The sequence below is a fragment of the Acanthochromis polyacanthus genome, chromosome 23 (assembly GCF_021347895.1).
Source record: "Acanthochromis polyacanthus isolate Apoly-LR-REF ecotype Palm Island chromosome 23, KAUST_Apoly_ChrSc, whole genome shotgun sequence".
Taxonomy (NCBI): Eukaryota; Metazoa; Chordata; class Actinopteri; family Pomacentridae; genus Acanthochromis; species Acanthochromis polyacanthus.
The window spans coordinates 5,382,184-5,402,288 of NC_067135.1; the positions used below are offsets into that span (position 1 = coordinate 5,382,184).

Genomic DNA, 20,105 nt, shown 5'->3' on the forward strand with positions numbered 1-20,105 from the left:
TTCCTCAGATTTGGCCGTATGTGCTGCATGTCTGCATCATGGCTCCACATAGGTGCAGCAGTAATCAGGATGTTTAGAGTCATAGTACTACTAATCAGAGCTGCAGTGGTCACTAAAAATGCCACGGACAGTACAAGAGGGATTGAAAACATTCAACTGGGAAATTTCACAAAGCTAGAAAAGAGCACAACAACCTTAAAGTCAGTGGAAATACAGTTGCAGCAGTCAATAGAAGGGACAGAATGAGCCACGGTACCACTAACCAGAGCTGCAGTGGTCTAAAATGAAGCCACAGACAATGTCCTGTCTAAACTGCAAGATGAAGCTCTGCTAAAGAACATGCAAAGAAGGCCAACAAATATTGTAATACATTCTTTGGTCAAGATGAAGTTGTTCAGCTCAGATGGGGACATGAACCTGACTAGGACTACCACAGTGAACGCACAGACCCAACAGTGAAGCACATTAAGTGAGAGTGCGATGATATGAGGCTGCATGAGTACAAAAGGTGTTGATGAGCCGATACTTACAGATGGCACCATGAATACTTGCTGCTGTGGCAAAATACTAGCCGACAAGACAACGCCCAGTCGGTAAAAGTTGGACAACGATCCAAAGCATGCTAGCAAAATCACAAGAGGAGGAGAAAGTGGCTTCTCAGTGCAGTAGTATGAGTCAAGCTCCAAACAATGCTGCATCCTACATTTCCCAACATGCAATTTCATTTCATCAACATCTTAATTTTTATGCCAGGGGTTTGGCACATTTCATCTACAAGCCCTAAAGTGAAATAATCCTTGAGAGCGCTATCAAAAGCTAAAAGGAAGTAGCCGTTTTTCCACAGCTCGGGTTGTACCATTCATGAGAAATCAACCAAACCTTAACGCAACAGAACATTGTTTTAAGGCAATGCCATGCTCGTAACTTTGGGTTTCAGCATGCACAAATCCAGGTTCATAGCCATGGCTTCAACACGTGCAACAAGCTACAGTGAAGCCCAAAATACATATACGGTTTCCCAGATGCTGCAGCAGAACAAATCCCCGCGATCAGGTTTCAAAACATTGTGAAGCGCCTGAATAGCAAAAAATGAGTGGAATGCACAGATCTGTGACACAAGATTGTGTTTAGATCACAAGCAATACGATCTAAACACAAGCTCCATTTGCAATTGTGTAAAGGATTCCTTGTTTATGCTGCTGAGAGCTTAAGAACAGCTACTAAGTGCTGCTTCAAGCACAAGAATGATCTGTCAGTTTCAGTGTTTTTTCCAGGTTTTATTGGAAAAAGGTTTTACAAAGTAAGTTTGACAAGCAGCTGCACCTCGGTATACAATGCAATAAAAATGAAAACAAAAGAAATCTCTCTGCTAGGACATATTTTGGACTGAATAAGAGTCCAGAAAGTAACAAATATAATACATACATACAGTACATACAAACATACATGGATACAGACTTCAATTTACAGCATGTCAACAAACTATGTACATCTACTTAAATATTATTCATCTATTTGCTCATTTCAGTGTAGCACTTGTGAAATACTGTGAACAACCAGCATGTGATGCTTCTTATTACTTGACATAAGGGAGTTTTTTTTTTCTTCTTTTCTTCAGAAGGTAGAGCACGAAGGCACTGGATCTAAACCCAGATGAGAGGAACTCTTCTTGTACTGAAGTGAATATTAGCGGTGATTATTGTATTCATTCTTGAGGTCCCGTTTCCGATTTCTAATCTCCAAAATATTGCAGTTTCAATGATTGTTTAAAGCTTTGATAGAATTTGTAATCACATTTTCTGCTTTCTGTTTTGACATTATTCATAACCTCTAGTACAATCTAGGACATTTGCTTCTTTTTACTTTTAAAATGTATTTGAGCTAGGAAAAAAACACACTCATAAAAGCAGCAATATCAGCTTTAACACAAGCCTGAGGTCTAGTTTTTCTTTTCTGTACCTTTGGAACAGCAGGAGGAGGCCTGTTGTTGACCAAACAAGGAAGTAACTCCGGCCCAATGCTCATAATAAGCTGCTGCTCTGATGCGAGTTATCCATTTATCACAACCTAGTCACCTATAAACACCAACACTTGGCTTTACAGAGTATCTCAATGCTTTTGTTGAGGGCGCCTGTTACGACAGAACTGGTTGAGTCAGTATATTGCTCACCCTACAAGCCCCACACACAGAAGGCCACGCCAAGCCAAACACTGTGGCGCAATGAAAAAATGCTACTGGCATAAAGAACGTTGACTCAAGTCCATTCTGGAGAGTGTGGCGTCCTGCATAGATGTGAACGGCAACGCTGCAGAGAGAGAGAGAGAGGGAGAGGGGGGGGATTGCTTCAGACTAACAGTCAATCCTGCAGTTTGTCGCCAAGGCAGAAAAAAGTGCAATGCAGCCTCGCGTGACTCAGCATGACACCTAAACCTGACATGCAGACATTTAGTTGGTGTAGCTGTAATACATTCTCAGAAATACTGCTGCGGTTTGAGTAGATCCATGTGCTACGCTGTGGTCTTTTGCCATCCACTGCACATCCAGCAAAGATGCTGGAGAGAGTAGGGGAGAGTGTTTTGGCAAGAACAGAAACTGAGCGCTGCCCTGTTATCGCCCAGTTCTGGTCCTTAAAGGGGAAGTAAAAGGATATACAAAGGAGCAGAGAGAGGCCAGTGGGTAAAGAAGGTCAGCCCAGATCGGTGGACGTCCCACTGATGGCACGAAACACATGGAGCGAGTTCTGTAACAGCGAGCGCATCATATCCTCCTGGTAGATCTGGGGTTGAAAAGAAAAAACGCACAGGGTGAGAGTGAGCTGCAACGGAAAGGCACAGACACAGATTCATCAGCGATATCTTTGTTCACATACATTCAAAGTCATGGGTCAACGGGATGTGACAGATATGGTTCAGCACATATATACAGGTGAGGGAGGGAACAGTGACAAAAAAATGTGTTGTTTATGCAATGAAACACATTAAATAAAGCTATAAAAGTGTATGCATCACCTTATTTTGCTTTTCAAAAACCTTACCAGTATTTCTCTGATGACTTTTCCAGTTTGCACAAGCGGTTTCTTTGCATGTTCGACCACTGACGCAATCATTTCGTTATTATTTAAGCCGAACAAACCGATTATACAAGCAGTTATGTAGCAGCCTGACACTATTCTTCAACTCTGGGAAGTCGTGTTTAGACTGCTAGCCACTTAACAGTTGGATTTATCCAAAGCAAACAATGGCTGCTGCAGCCGAAACACAAAACCAAACGTGGTTGTGCAGCAGATTAGAAACTGCTGCCAAACGCATGACAGCAAAGGTCCACAAGGTGAAACAAGGAATTTTGGTCCAGGTAATAAAAAATAAGTGTCATCTTTAATCAGGATGTTCTTTATGAAGACCAAATGAGTCAATGTCACAATAAAGCTCTGGACCTTTTCTCGTCTGATTGTACTCTGGAAGCAGGTGTAGTGGTGCCAGACATGTCCGCCCTGCTCACTGGAAGTCATAAACAGCAGCACTGTCTAAATAGATGCAATGTGCTTTAATTGATTAGCAACAGCATCGCATAGTTTGGAGACATTTGGGACTTGTTCGTGCAGTGCCTGAGCTTAAACAAATATTTTCAAGTCTGCTAAATCATCTCACAGGGGGTATGTACTGGAACGAGTGCCCGCACAGTAAACAGACCTCGAGCAAATACTTGAGGGGATATTTACAGTAAAAGCAGAAAAAAAAAAAAAAAAAAAAAACAGTACGTAACAATACAAGGAACTCTAATGGATCTAACAGAAGAAAAAACTACTGACTCTTGTCTAGGCTTTGGATTTTTAATACTTATAATACAACTGCAACATTACTGAAATATCAGATGATTTAAAACCGTTAAACCATCAGGTATGTACTAAAAGCTTATTCTAAACATACAGGTTCCACAGTAGAATCCCAATGCAACAGAAGACCTTTTATTAAGATTCAGATTTTTTCACCGCTTTGCATGTCCACCTTTATTTCTAATGCATGGAGGAGACCGGTGACCTATTTTTTCAGCTTCTCTTTGCGAAACGGGTTGTCATGTTCTGACTTCCTCTCTTTAAAAGGCCCTAAACGTGTGCTATTAGGACTCCAGTCTAGCAACATACTCAGCCAGGTCTCGCTTTTCACTTTCTGGCTTCTTTAGAAACCTTCGGTGACCCTGGTGGTGTGGTTTGGATGGTTATGCTGGAAAATTTCTCTTCTGTCAATCTTTAGGAGAGTGGCAGTCATCTTCCAATATTTCAGTATACTCAAACATTCGTGAAGCCATCTATGAAGGTTTCATCCAGGATATTTTTTCTATTTTTCAATACTTTCCCACCACTGTGCTTCACTGTTGGAACTGTGCATTCGATGTGGCAGTCCTGTTCAGGTTCCAGCAGATGCTCAGATCCTGGATGTCATCTAAGCTTATCAAATTTATCTCCAGCTTACCACAAAGAACGTGCTTCCAGTATTTATGAGGCTTTTGTTTGTGTAGATTGACAGGTTTGCTCTTGGAGTTTGGTTCAAAATGGTAAACAAGAAGTTCTTCTTGGACGCCAACCACAAAAGTGGACGTTACGCAATGAATTTGCGCCGTCTGAAGTCTCCCGTAAACTGATTTGCATTGATAAACCCTGTGCCAGATCTGCAGCACTTAACTGTCTTTTAGAGCCAGACTGTGCAAACAGGGCTCTGTCTGTGGAATATTTTTACATAAACGACCACTGCAGCTCTTATTAGTGGTGCTATGGCTCAGTCTATACCTCCTGAGAACTGCTCTAACTGTATTTTGACAGATTTTTTGCTTATTACTTGTCTCCCTGGAGTCTCCATGCAGATAGATCGACATGGACTATCGGTCAAAAACCCTTAAGGTTTGGGTGTTCAGCTCATTTTAGAACCATGCTCACAGTGTTAACTTAAGGTTTTTAATCGGCGGTCACTAGTATATAACATTTTTGTTGCACTGAGTTTCTACTTTGGTTCCTGTATTTTCAATGTTGTCTTCCCAAAGTATTTGTTTGAGTGTACACTGATATTTAATCAACTTTTGTGTATCTTATTTTATGCATAACTCATGTAGTAGTTGATGATTTGGATTTTGTTTCTTCTGTGCCTGTGAAGGGAGAAGTTTTTCCACTTCTACCACAGCTTTGTGATGATGTGACATGTTTACCAGTTCAGTTTTGGTCCGAAATAATGGAGGGAGTATTCGTTTTTTTATCAAGATGTAGTTTTTACATATGTAGACATGCAAATGTTCAAACCTGAACCTAGACGCCAGTGTTAAACACAATTTGACTGAAGGCATCTCTCATTTGCATTGTTTCCCACTCCATCAGTACCACCCTACATTTTAAATATTTGCACTCCATCACAGTGCAACAATGACTCACAAATGTCTGACATCTGTCAAAACCACTGGGAACTTTCCAGTGCTTTGTGAAGATCTCTAACTGATTAATTCGCTTTTATTTTGATTAGTTTAGAATTAAGGTCTGACTGAAATTAAAGGAGGCGGTGCAAAGTCAAACTTAATGTCCGTCAAATTAAAAAGACAAAACTGACAACTTCAACACAATTAAAGATCACATTACCTGTTTTTCCTTAAAGCTAAAGGTCAGCACAATGGAGAGAAAAAGTCACACCAGTTAGTTTGTTCAACTCAGAACAACTAAAGCAGTGCAAAATACAAACAGAACCTATGGTAGCTGTGATGCAATACAGCTATGACACATTCCACTGATGGGAATGAAACATCTTGTGAGCAAAAGTGACACACAGCTTTTCCTGGACACCAAATCAATCGACATGAGGCTGCAGCATTTAGTCCACACGATGCGGCTTTCGAACCAGTAAAGCCAAACTCTGTATTTATTCAACCCATCCTCAAGGGAATCTGCCTATTTATACTGAAAGAATTGCAGGAACAAGGGTCAGTGTGTGTTCGTGATACTGGGAATCATTACTCCAGGAAATGTTGAAGAGGAAATTCAGTTTTTAATGATTCCTCGACTTGAAATGAACACAGCTTCCCGTAGCGACTCATTATGACTCACTTCAAGTCTATTGGTGATCAATGTCAAATTAAGGATCAAGAAGTGAATCATGAGTGATGGTTTTCTATTTCTAAAAGCCACAACTCTGTGATTGAGGCTGCTGTGTGTCACCCGAAGAGATGCAACATGTGACCAGCATTTTTCTGAAATCAGACCATATATGTATGAAACCTGTGACGGGGCTCTTAATGTTCTCTAATCTCAGGTTTATTAGCGTGCTTTTATAGTCCTGACACCCCATTCTGGTCATTCGTACAGTCAGCTGCAGATAAAAACAACAAAAATAACAGCATAATTAGCCTGCAGGATAATTATGAGTGCAAGAAAGAAAACATGGCAACAGATGTTACAATTTAAAACTGTTATGATTGTTCTGAGGCATGCGCAGTGTTGATTTAGCTCCATTTGCATTGTTTGTACATGACTGATTCTAGTAATACGACTAATAATAGAGGAGTTTTACAGTGTTTGAACAGAGTCATAGGTGAAGTAATGTGCTCAAGCTGCAGCACGTGGGGAGAGAGACTGATACCAGAGCTAATTAACAAAGGAAGCTGTCATTTTCATTGAAAAAAAACTTCTAAACGTACAACTTTGACACAGAAATAACAAGAGAGACCTGCTAAATGAAGTCCATTCATCTTGCTACTGAATTCCTGAAAGCCGTTTTTGATCCTGTGAGTGGTTACAACAAAATCCCGCTTATGCTTATTGTGAAAGGGTCTAGATACTGAGAAAACCACAGCTATCACAAAAGCAAAACTACATCCAGGAAATGGCATTTGGGGCCTTAGGGAGATGTTTTTTTTTTCAGGGATAGAGCTATTTTTATACTGAAACTGATACATATTTGCAGAAAAAATGAAAATCTTAAGTGTCAAAATTGAGAATAACACAAATCTGAATAACAAAGGTGGTTGAAAAGCCTTTGGCGATCCATGCTTTATATGTGCTAAAGAGAACATTTCAACATGCATTCTGTTGGAAGGCTACTACTCATGATGTGGAAGCACATTTCTCCAGACCACAGAGTGATGACTCGATAAGAGAAAAATGCTGGACATAATGTCTTTATAATCTGTTGATCTCTACACGATCCCACCATTGTCAAATGAGAAAACACATGTGAGGAAAGTCAATTTGGGAAACTGACGTGCTCCACTGCACAGGAGGCGCAGAAGAGGTTTAATTTCCAGGCCCTTTTTGTAACTTCTGACGAAAAGCTCGAACATTGTTGTCATTGTGGAAAAATACATTCATGGACTTGAAGACATTTCCTCTGTTGGGCCCAATGAAGAAAATCTAATCTCAGTGAAACCCTCTATTGCTATTTGGCTCACAAATGTAAGATTACCTGTTCGTGGATGATGTCCGACAGCTCCTTGACCATTTCCTTGAAGTTCGCCTTCAGGCCTTCATGGTACTCAAACTGGTCCTCTTTGATCAGACGCTCATTTATGTCCAGAGCCATGCTGCAAGCCTCGACAAAACGTCTGCATTATTACAAAAGAAAAGACAAAAACTTAAAGGATTATGATCACTTAGAAAGCCCAAGGTGACAGCTATTTATCAGTATTATTCTTATTAAAACATCCTAAGAAAATATGAAGGGGAATTTCACAGAGCAACTGAAACGAAAACTGACAGGCAGCTTTGTCATTTTATTTATTTATAATGAAACGGCATACCTGAAAATATCCTTGAGTTCTTTTACTTTCTTGCTGCCAGACTGGTTGGATTTACTGTCATCCAGGAACGCTCGGGCATACGCCATGGGACCTGCATTTACCTGGAACCAAACGTGTCTGAAATTGTTAAGCATTCTCATTCCAGTCAGATCAATCTTCCACGAGATGCACAACAACAAGAAGCATGATCCACTGAGGGCTGAACCCGCAAAACAAACGGGCCCCCATGGGTCCCAAAAAATGGTCCGACTGGTCAGAGCTGTTCTGTTGGCATGAGGAGGACCTTCACAATACAAGGCAGGTGGTTTTGATCGGCTAAAATAAGCCCAGCGTTAACATGAACCTGCAAGCTATTTGATCTCTTATGAATGTTTCTGTCCCTGAAGACCTTCATAAAGTATTTAATTATAAATAATGTGGTTGACGTGCATCACTGCACTGCAAAAACTCAATTTTTTACCAAGTCTGTTTGTCTTATTTTTAGTCAAAATGTCTCATCCCACTTGATTTAAGATAAATTCACTGCCGGTCAAAATTGATCCAATTTAAAGTTTGAAAATGTGGGGAAAAAATTAAAAAAAAAAAAATGTTTTCACAGTGAAATTTCTGATGCCCACATTTTAAGGAAATTTTTGAACATTGCTTTGCGGAAAAAAGAAATGTTAAAAATGTTTAAGAACCTTCACAAAAAAATCAACCAAAATCCAGCAAATTTTGTTGGATTTTGGCTGTTTTTTTATGAATGTTCTTGATTAAATATTAGACGTTTTACTGATATATTTTACTAGATTTTTTTGGAAGATTTTTACTCATATTTGAAAATATTTTCAAAAATTTTCTTGCCAAATTTGGGTGATTTTTTTTTTAAATAAACTTTGAAGGAGTTATCAGGGTTTTCTTCCTGAAGGTTTTGCAAATTTTCAGAAATTTGGGGAATTGTTTTGCTGATTTTTTTCAGACAAGGAAACAATATTTTTTGGTGCCTGTAAATGAAGACAGCAGGAGGGTTAATACATCTCAAATTAGGAGGTTACATGAAAGCGGCAATCTATTTTTGAGTGAAAAACTGCTTTTTTTTAAAGCATATCTGACTCATTCTAAGACACCTAAGCTTGACAATCCTGGTAAACTAAAGCTTAAAATGAGTAATAACATTCTAAATATTGTATCTTATTTCGGGAAATCTTACCAAGCCATTTTTTTACTTGTTCTATTGGAAGATTTTTTCACATATTTCAAGGGAAAACTTCTTTAAAATAATTGTTTTTCTCGTTTTGAGAGGGGCATTTTTTCCCAGTGTGGACAATGGCACAGTAAGAACATGCAGCAGAAGAAACGACCCACAAGCAACGACTGAAATCTGATTAGAAATAACATCTTTTTTTATTTTATTTACCCTTCAAAGTGTATGATTTGCCAGCGACTGCAACCGTTACCTGCACGGAGACGCAGCCCTGCAGCTTGAGCTGCAGCTGGATCATGTCCACCTCCTGGTTGGAGCAAAGCTTGGTCAGCTCCACCGTCCGTGCCTTCATCTCATCTATGGCCACGTCCACCGGCTTCAGCTCCACCTGCTTCTCCCCTACCACCTCCACCCGCTTCTTCACATACGGGAACGTGTTGGCAGCTGGAGACGAGAGGGCAGGAAAAACTGGTCGGTTTGCGACTTGCACGAAAATGTAACAACCAAAGCAAGATGGCATGAACTCAGGTGACCTCTGTGTTGTTTATCACGTGTAAGCAACTGAAAGTGATGAAAAAAAGCCCGCAACAAATGTTTTTGCAGACTGCCGTGGTGACAGCGTTTGTTTTGAAGTTATTCAATCATTCAAGCAGCAGAACAAACACAAGCCTCTGTTCTGCTTTTTGGTCTCTCATCATCAACTAAGCATTAGGTTAACAAAAAAGGATCCCGTTACTTCAGGTTGCTTTTCAACGACATTAACTTATCTAGAGATGCTTTAGTAAGTTGTCGCTGGGGGGATTCTAACATCCAGCTGCCGCATGCTACAGTAACCATCTGTTGATGTTTAAAGTGTAGGTCACGGCTCACATGCACAGTCAAATGAGTGTGCGGTCAAATGGTATTAAGAAAACAGAACAGAGGACATGTGCTCTATAATTAAAGCTTCATGTTGTTGCACAACAATTAGGATTTCAAATGAATTGAGGGTTTTGCTTTCGTGTCACATGAGTGCATTATTGACATGACGCTTTCTGTTCTAAGCAGCTGTGTGCCATGCTTTCCTGTAAGTGTTGACTCTAGATAGCAAACACTACAGCAAAGCGTTTGTGTGCCAGGTGCGTTTTACGTACTTATGAGGACGGTTCTCCTCTTGCACTGCTCCTCCACCCCGCCGTGCTTCTTCCCCGACAGCGTGTACGGCGTCTCAAACACGAAGCGGCTGATGTTGTGGCACTTCTCGAAGTCGGTCTTCTTCTCTGGCGCCTCCTTCTCTTCAAAGTACGGCTTGACAAACGTCACCTGGACGTAGGCGAACTTGGCGTCCAGCTCTTTGGGGTTCACCTGTGAGCGAGCAGCCAACTTTAATAACACAGACAGGGCTGCTTAGGCTCGGATTGTGGGGATGCGATTTACAAGAATGTAGCTTCTTTGTGTGTAGAACACCGTTAACTTTGTATCAATAAAGTTCTTAACAGAAAGCCACCATGACGGCTCTTAAATTGTTTTGTTAGGTCTGAACTCGTAAAGACTGCTTTTAATTTTAGTGCATCTCACTCAGCAGCTCCTTGAAATTATTACACTGAAATTTGTTGTACATTTTAGAAATTCTGAAGCTCTACTTGTAACTGCTTAACATAATTGTGTTATTTTACATTTTAATACTTAATTTATCTCAAATATTTATCTTCTTGCATCGATGTTAGTGTTTTTATATTCTTGTATTATAATTTACATTGTAATTATTTTTATTTTAACAAACTTTCTTTAGGAAATTTCTAAATTTTTATTGAATAAGTTCTGGGAACACATTTTTTTCTGTTGCCATATATCTATTTTAATGTCATATTGTCCTAAAACATTTTAAAAAATAGTCAGGTCAATTTGTGTAAATTAGGTAGTTACATTTCTTAAAGTAAAAAATATTGTAGAATCTCAAAAAAATGCTAAAATTAGCCTGGTTAATGTGTATAATGCATAATATTGTAGGGCCAAAAAAAATTAGTGAGGTAAAGTTAAAGGTATCCACATTATTTTATACTAGTAAGTATATTTCTAATCTAAGCCTTACTAGTTAAATTAGTCAGGTAAATGTGTAACATAAAAATATTCCCGCATCTTAAACTAAACATATAAATAAGTCTGGTAATTCTACATAATAAAGTACATCGTAGAGGTCATATTATATAAATTAGTCAGCTACATTTATATAATAAATAATACTGTAGAGTTTCAACCTTAAAATTTTAACTTGTCCATTTAAATCATTATCTATAGAAAATGTCTCTTTAAATTTGTTCTGTAAATAATGGATACTTGACTAATTTTCCTTTGTTTTGCTTCTGGCTCGATATCACTGAAAAAGAGTCACCTTCAATACAAACTGAATGACTGAACAGATAAGTGTGCTTTAGGAGTGAAGCTGAAGATTGACGAGGCTTAAATGAGATGAGCGTCCACAAGTTCAAAGTGAGCTGCTGAGGAATAACGAACCTGTCATCCAAAAGCAACGCAAGACTTTTGTAATATCGGCAAAGTGAAAATACTCTCAGCTTTTAACTCTTGGCTCCAACATTGCCTCAACGGACTCTTCAACAGATAACTGAGTTTAAACTTCTGGATGCACACAATAAGAGCAGCCAAAGAAACGACTTTTCAAGCCACCAACTGGGACTCCATGAAACCAGCATGGGTTGGAAAGTGAACATTTCCCACAGTCGGCTGAACAATTGATATTTTTCAAATAAACAAAACTAGAGCAGCAAAGCCAAAATAATTATTTTCCATCTGACATGATTTCAGCTCATAAGTCAACTTGCCATGAAAAGTTACAAAAATGTCATATCATAAGTAGTTATTCCAAATGTCTCCTCTAACTCACAGCACCTTGTTTGAGTCCTGGATTATCTTGACATTTTCTGGCCCAAACTTCTCCCCGTAGAGTGTCAGGAGGCGCTGAGAGATTTCAGACAGACCGGTCAGTTTGGGCTCTTTGTAAATGTACTCTTTCCCATCCTCTTCCTCAAAGAAGCCCTGTTCAGAAAACCAAAGAGAGGCTGTTCATTTAAATCTGCTGCAAGAAACATCAAAAATCTGCTTTGCTTCTTATTTGCTTAATTTCCACAACATCTGAACCTCCTCGTTGCCGTGTTATCAAAGCTTTAATTTATGGAACTACAATTGTCACTCTACTTATTTTACTTTGACAAACATTTCACTAATGTGCATATTATATTAAACATTCATTTTGGTGCCTGTGAAATCACTAAAATAAGACCAAACATGTGACAGCCATGGTTAACATGAAGGCACAGCAAAATCCAACAAACAAGTGGTTTCATTTGCTCAATATTCTGTTACTTTATTAACTAGACACTGAAAATCCAGCTTTGTATTTCAACAGCTGCAACTGCATCACTTGGTGATATATTGTGATAGAGTAGATATCTTTTTTTTTTTTTAAATGCAATCAAGTACTTGACTGAATAAGGAATAATGAATCACCACACCCCTTTTATTTACATTCCACTTCACTCAGCTTTTTAGAAAGCAGCACAGCTGCTTCAACCTGCCTTCCTTGTTTGTGCAAACCAAACCTGCATTGCATGCTGGGCAATGACACACTTAAGCAGCCTGTTGACCTCACCTGACCATAAAAGGCCACTCTGAAGTATGTCCCAAGCAGCCTTCGGCCTGATTGTATCACTTCCATTATCTTATTGTAGGCTCTGTGAAGTGTGTCGTACAGCCGGCTTAATTTCTGGAACGAGAAGACAGACGCTATCAGAGCTGGGATGCAATCGTTTGTTTATCTGAGCAGCTGAGCTGAGCAAGAACCTGAATTTTAGTTATGCAACTTAGCAATGTTGTGCCTCAGTTTGTCATTTCCACATTGCAACTTACAGACCACAGAGTATCTACAAAGGAACACAACATTTAGTCACAGGTATCTGGAACTGAATGATCTAGTGTTTTACTTTATGATCAAAACGCCAAAAGTCAGACGATAAAAGGCAAAAAAAAACAACAAAAATGAGACAAAATATTACAAAAACGAGACACAAAGCAACAAAAAAATGGACGAATGACACAAGCAAGTCAAAAAAAGACACTAAATGACAAAAACGAGACAAAAACAATAAAATAAAGATAAAATGATGAAAATCAGAGAAAAAAACAAGCGGGACAAAAGGAAATACAAAACTACAAAAATGAGAAACAACAACAAAAACATGAGACAAACGACAAAGGTCAGACAAAAAACAAAACAACAAAAACAAGACAAAATATTACAAAATGAGACAAAATGACAAAAGAAAAATAAGCAACATGGTATTTTACTTGATGATCAAAACAACCTGCCATGGTCTGGACATCATTTTAAATTTATAGCTTTATAAATCTACAATTTGCAGTTAATATCTTCTGTGTAATTGTCACACTTTACAAAGTCATCCTCGCAGGGCAGATTGGACCCTCTGGCGGCTCGCTTTTGGCCCACGGGCCGCACGTTTGACACCCCTGCTTTAAGTTTTAGGAGTCATGAGTTGACGCAGATAGACTTGTTCCAGCACGTCCCACTGCAGACTGTGACTGGCTCATGGTTCTTCCCACTGACACCCAACACTCACCACTACACACGCCTGATTACTGAAATACTGATCTGGCCTTTGTCAAAGTCACTCAGGTCTCTACACTTGCCTCGTTCTCCTACTTCCAACACACGGACTAAAAGAGTTGACAACTTACTACCACTTTAATGTATTTGCGACAGAAAATCAACATTATGTGATTCCTCTTTGAGGGGTCCTCTTGTTGAAGCTCATCGATGTAAAATCACATTATCTCAGGGAGTCGGTCTAATCCAGTTTGCAAAGGCAGACTCAAGGCCTCTAGGACTCTGAACCAGTTAAGCAGGTATAAATAAAAATAGAAAACGGTTGGATGAATGGAATGACGTTCTAACTCCCTTGAGTTGGAGTTTGTTGTGCAAGCGCAGCGGCTGCTTTCATGTAAGGTCAAGCAAACAATAGAAAGTACGAAACTTAAAATCCAGTGAGCTTATCGATGAGTGTATAACAGTGTTATGTCTAGGCCACCAAACATATTTGAGAGCTCAGGAGACAGTAAGTATGACAGTACAGTACCTCGTACTCGTGACGCTTCTCATAAATGGGGATGATGAGTTTGGCGATGTGTGTGATGAGCTCATAGCGTTCAGCTTTCCACAGGGCCTCCACACACACCTCAAGATGCTCAACCAATACTTCCTAAAAATGGAAAAGTGTTTCTCTTTTTAACAAATATCCACATTTATACAACTACAATATACACTGAAGTCCAACGTACAGAAGATACTATAAAATATTATTGATGAGAAACGTAAACAAAGTTCTCACTAGTAGAAACAGCTGTACAAAAAGGTAGAATTTGTTTGTCTGAGGTCAAATCAGAGTCTCTGGATAGCACAATTAGCTCGTGTATTTTTGGCGCTTCACAATTCATGCCAAAGGCCACACCTCAGTGTAATAGACATCCTGCATTCCAGTGTCTTCCTTCATGGCAGCTTCTTCGTCAATGTTGAATGTGATCTTCTTAAAAGCTGCGAGGCCGCTGGGAAACAGCTCTGAAAAAAAGAACATCACAGACAAGAGAGAGAGAAACTAGTTCACATGAATGTCCAAAAGAACATTTTTTTATACCAAATACTGCATTTTTTAAGGCTAAAACACGCAACTGGCTCCAAAAAAAACAACAAAAATGGGAAGATCTATGCTCACACCTATGTCACTTTGAGGAACTGGCTTTGTACAAACATGTGTCGGAAGAGATAAAATATTTTCCGTCCCTGTGTCTTGTAACTACCTAATAATAAAATACTTGATGAAAGCAGACGCAGTGTCTACATTCGGCTGCCTGTGGTTTAGACATCGAATACATGTTTTAAGAGATAACCGTTGGCGTCAACCAACTGCTGTACCTCACAAACCATCTTTGTCTTTCAGCATTCCTCAAAGATATCGGCTCACATTTGTTTAGAGGATTACTTGAAAGGAAGTTTTGCATAGATAAAAAATGGCCACAGAAAAAGGGAACAGCGTTACGAGGCTTTGTCTTTGAGAGATGTCGCTGTGCTAGTACAATGGTTTCAGTCTGCGGAGAGTTTGCATGTTGTATCTGTAAACAAACATGCAAATCTTTCATCACAAGTGCAGGAAATCTTCTAGGATAGTAATACTGTGCAAAGAGCATGCATAGTTTACGGTGAAATTTAGCTGCATTGTATCGTTGTGCCCAGTCATCTGCACACAATTTCAGTTAAATCAGTCATTTAAATCTTTGTTTAGTGGTTCAATCAGCAGCATCTTTATTAACCTGAACTTTGGGTTAATTGTTTACAAGAAAAACTAACAAAACTAAAATCCTGACAGTTTCAGTGTGAGAGTTCTGACACCAAAACGACCCAATACTCAAAATTTGTTACGCATTTGTATGCAACCAATCGATTTTACATTTTTAATGGATTTTTTTAGGATTTGTTTAGTATGAGGGCTGTGACTGGACTAAAAGCTATTGCACTTGAAGATCTAAGAGTGATCGTTAATGCAATATTTCACAAACGCATGGGGTGTCTGAAAACGTTTTTCCACCACTGCGCTCTGTGTGTAAGCCTCAAATAAAGGTTAAAAGTAATGTTTGCATGTGTGTGTAATGGAGGGTGGCCTTACTTTTCCTGTGCAGGTATTCTGCCACCAGTGCAGCCACATGCACATAACACATGGCAGCCTGTGGAGACAAAAAAACAACTGATTTAGTGAACATTGACAGAAAAAAAAGCAGCTTTATATGAATGCAAAGTTTAAAGTTCAATCTGCCACTCCAACAGTGATCTGTAATATTGCAGCCTTGGCACATTCTTACAGTGACCAACTGCTCTTGTCAGTGTGATTGAAGGCTTTTTGCCTTGAACTGCTCAGGTCGTAAATTATCCCACTGTGAGCCACACCTACCATCTAAGCTGGCATTTTATTACCTGTTAATCGACATACAAGGAAGGCCTGAAAGCTGCCAAGTGAAACCATTTAATTGCTTTTTGTTCCTGCAGTTATTTGAGTTTTCTTTCATCTCTACAGAAATGTGTTCTTACAGATACTGAGTGTCATGATTTTGCGTCACAGCTTGATAGTCTGTAATTCCTTTTTGGTTCAAAGAGAGGAACTTATTTTTTAAAATTTTACTTTATTGTGAAAAAAAGTGAAAATGTAATAAAAAAAATTAAAAATCATGCAAATATTAAAAGCACCATAAAGTTACTAAACCAAATAAATATAAAAGCAAAAAAATAATAAAAATGAAATATGAATAAAAATCTGAAAAATAAACTGAGAAAATCAACTATAATAGAATTAAATAAAGACAATCTAAAAAAGCAAAATAAAATGAAGCAATGAAATGAAATGTTGCATAAAACTGCAAACTAATTTAATGCATTATACAAGCTGGGTTTGATGCACTGCAGTTTTGTCTTTCCTGTTTGTCAAAAGTCCTCTTAGCCTTGCTATAAACATGAACTGCAATCAAAATAAATAAATGAATGCTTTTAATCAGAACAAGTATATCAGCTGGACCTCCCCGGAAGAACTCAATCTTGATCTTTGATTCTTGATCTTCCTGTTCCATTATGTGGGGTTCCCTTGAACTTCTTTCTGACCGAGCACTGCGACTGGACAAAGCGTCACTCTCACTGCTGTTACATCATGTAAATCCTGGAAAGCCTTTCCTGTTTACTTGCAACAGGAAAAATGAGCCATTGTTTACTTTTCAGTAACTGAATAAACTCATGTTGAAGCTTCATCACAATAAAAGAACAAACTTTGACTTCACTTTCTCATACAGTACCACAGTGTGGTCATGTTATTACAGTGTAGCGGAGCTGCAATTGCTACACTTTTTTTGGCTATTTTTTGAATTATACAGCATCTTTTTTATTTGTGACGGCAACACTTTCCATTCGGCAGTGGAGAAACAAAACTTACAGCTAAAGGACTGACTCTAAATGTGGCTCAGATATTCCGCAGGCTTTCAGTGTGGCTCACTCAATTAAAAAAATCCTCCCATGAGGCACCACTCGTTACTTGTTTTGTGTTGTTACTGTGTGCAAATGAAAAGCAGGAGCTGCCTTTCAACATTATTTTCATAGCAACAGCTGATAGACAAAGAAAATTTCAAAAGAAAGAGGTAGGTGTGTGATGTGAAACCGTTTATTCACAGTCTTCCTGTTGATACCTCAGAGAGATCTCCATTTTTGAGGTGTGCTCTGGCCATGCTGTCCAGCCATGTGCGTCTCAGTTCAGGGGTGCTGGCGTAGGATCTTGCCAAGCTGTACTGGAGGTCCAGCAGCATCTCTGGGTCTTTCTCATGCTCCCGCATTTGGGCCGTGGCCATCAGCACTGTACGGATCCGCTTAGTCAGACCCTTCACTTCTGAGGGGAACGCTGTGGACTGTATTTTAGAGACATGAGCGATAACACACAGGCTAGTGAAAACATGATCAACTCTCAAAGAAAACACATGCAGGGCCATGTTTTCATATGTGGTTCACATATAATAGCAAAGCTAAAGTCATTATGTTAAATCTACTCAGCTAATTCCAATTGTTTGGTTGCTGGTCTTTGGAAGTGCTTTTATTGTGAAATAGAGGATCAAATTCATGATCAGCACATCGGTTGACTTGTTTCATTTGTGCGTCTGCACTGTGATGACAGTTAGGGCTTACAGACTGATTTAAAGTAAGACAAAAAACAGACTTGATCACAGACAGATTTTCTTAAATATATGGGTTGAATCATCTCCTGGTTTCGATACGGCTGGTATTTTATCGTCTTATTTTGCAGCTAAATTACATTACTTTAACAGCTGGACTGGCTCTCCTGTGCTGGTCTTGCTGACTTCTACTATACCTTCATGGCCTTGTCGCTGTTTGCAAAGTTGTTGATGATGGAGAGAGACTCCTGGAAGCGTGAGCTGCCAGACAGCGCCACGTCGGAGATCAGCTGGCTCACTGCGATGATGATCTGCGCAGACGGACGGATAGAAAAGAAAAAGAACAAGAGAGAAGGGCAGGGGAGGAAATAGAGCGGGCGAGGAGAATGAGAAAACGAAACACAAACAAATCAAATGGTTTAAATGATTTATGTCTTGACACAGTCCAGTTAGAGCTAATGGAGAGCCGGACTGCCTTCTGCTAATCTGTTAGTAGAGGAGCCAGAAACTCAGCATGCCATCTGTGTTTAAACTGTATAAACCGCCTCTTCACATTCTTTTCCCGCCTTGTAAAAGCAAAAGAAGTACTCAAAGGAGTGTGTTTCAACTAAAAGCTTAAGGCCAAAGGTGAAATTTCAATGCAGAAAGTATAATTTTGATCGTTGGGCATGTCTAAGTAAATATTCTGCTTCACCTGCAGGTGTGTGCGTAGGAAGGTCTTCCTCTTGGTGTACTCGTAGTTGTTTCTCATCAGGAGGTACAGCAAGGTAGACGCCTCGGCCCTCAGAGAGCCCAACTTGGAGACGCAACACTTCAGCACTTCGCAGCAAAGAGCCTCGCACAGCGTCACACGGCCTTTAAACAGCACCGACGGGAACTGATGGGACAACGTAAAATCAGATTCTGTGCAGCGCTGGGTTTCGATACATGGCGCAAAACATAATAAATAAGTACAAAAAATGGCAGTGGGTCATTAGAAATAAGCAGGGGATATGTAACTGAAAAGCTCTAATGGAAACTAATGTAATATCACATATCAGGGATCACAGTTTAATGTCAGCTCTTTTTTTCAGAGCCCAGTAGTTGCTTGTCAGGCTTGATTCCCAGCTGGCCCAAATCTAAAGAGTATTTTACCTCCTGTCACTGTTTAATAAAGACAAACATGCAAAAAAAAAAAAAAAAAAAAAATCAGCCATATTTTTGATATTCTGCCCGATACCTCAAAGAATGGGATTATCTTGCATTTGAACAAGCATGTTCATCATCCAAGAGACCAGAACAGAGTCGCCCCTTCAGCTCCTTTCTGACTCAGTTTGGATTTTGCATACTGTGGCAATAATCTTGGCATTGCCCCATATCCATGATGTGAAACTCACAGTGGCCTTTCAACTATACACGGTGATCAAAGACGTAAAAAATGTTCTGGAAAGCCTGAGGCTCATCTGACTGGCTCAGTCTTGCAGATAACACTTTGAGTAAGAAGGTACGGCAGCAGCTCATTGAGCGCATGTCTGACATTTATTGCAAGACTTCAGGAGAACACATCTGAACATGTGAGTTGTTTCCACTCTTTGACTCTCCAGCTATCAAGTCAAATATCTGACACCTCATAGCTGGACTGTTTGCATTTTGGCAGTGATGTTATTTACCAAGGAAGACATTTACCGTCAGCAACCTTCATGCTCTTACTGTAACACCAAAAACATGCCAGAACAGAGGCTCCCCTTTTCCTTTTCTGACTCATCACACAAGCAGCCAGCACTGATACTTCTGATGCTATCACAGAAATAACACTGGGAAGTGGGTGGCCCCCTCTCTTGGGAACTATGAGTGTTCCCTCACTAGCCTGACAGCAAGTAGTTTGTTTCTACTGCTTAAATAAATGATGTAAATAGGAAATCTAAAAATACAGCAACTCAAGAGAACTACGGCTAACATGCGAATATGGAAACCTGGCAGCAGTGACAAGCAAACACAGGAATCACTTCACGTCAGCAGAACAGTGCATTCTTGTGGGTTGTTTTGAACATTAGTAGTTGTATAGTGAGAGACTGTGTTAATGATATAACATACATCCCTTCGGTTTAATTTCTCGGCAATGTCCAAAGTGCAAAAATGTATATCGAAGCAGCATCATTCAAAAAAACAAAACAAAACATTATCTTATCTTCATCCGTTGCTGATTTCACTACTGCTGCATTTGTGTGTACGAATGTGCAGACACACCTTGTTGATGAAAGCTCTGAGCGCGGCGAAGACGTGTCTGAGAGCAGCTTCTGACTGGCCGACTTTCAGGAAGGTCAGGTAAACGTCAAACACCTTCTTCATCAGGGGGTTGTGACCGTCGCTGTCCAGCAGCTGGGTCTGATTTACAGAACAGAACATTGACTC

General features: G+C 39.5%; 1 protein-coding gene across 3 annotated transcripts in view; it reads right to left on the bottom strand.

The window, feature by feature from the left end:
- Positions 1 to 1,262: 1,262 nt before the first annotated feature.
- dock11 (dedicator of cytokinesis 11) overlaps positions 1,263 to 20,105 on the bottom strand; it is a 72,051-nt gene continuing 53,208 nt past the window's right edge. For 2 of the 3 annotated variants that reach the window (XM_051943815.1, XM_051943814.1), the window contains 14 exons: positions 19,941 to 20,078; positions 18,409 to 18,591; positions 17,912 to 18,025; positions 17,238 to 17,453; positions 15,680 to 15,737; positions 14,471 to 14,577; positions 14,099 to 14,221; positions 12,598 to 12,711; positions 11,838 to 11,984; positions 10,085 to 10,295; positions 9,205 to 9,395; positions 7,769 to 7,869; positions 7,435 to 7,573; positions 1,263 to 2,777 (listed from right to left, as the gene is read on the bottom strand). In XM_051943815.1, coding sequence (XP_051799775.1) covers positions 2,688 to 2,777; positions 7,435 to 7,573; positions 7,769 to 7,869; positions 9,205 to 9,395; positions 10,085 to 10,295; positions 11,838 to 11,984; positions 12,598 to 12,711; positions 14,099 to 14,221; positions 14,471 to 14,577; positions 15,680 to 15,737; positions 17,238 to 17,453; positions 17,912 to 18,025; positions 18,409 to 18,591; positions 19,941 to 20,078 — 1,932 coding nt within the window. In that variant the 3' untranslated portion in view covers positions 1,263 to 2,687. Of the gene's footprint in view, positions 2,778 to 5,618; positions 5,635 to 7,434; positions 7,574 to 7,768; positions 7,870 to 9,204; positions 9,396 to 10,084; positions 10,296 to 11,837; positions 11,985 to 12,597; positions 12,712 to 14,098; positions 14,222 to 14,470; positions 14,578 to 15,679; positions 15,738 to 17,237; positions 17,454 to 17,911; positions 18,026 to 18,408; positions 18,592 to 19,940; positions 20,079 to 20,105 lie in introns of all 3 variants that reach the window. The other variant, XM_051943816.1, reaches the window with a different exon arrangement.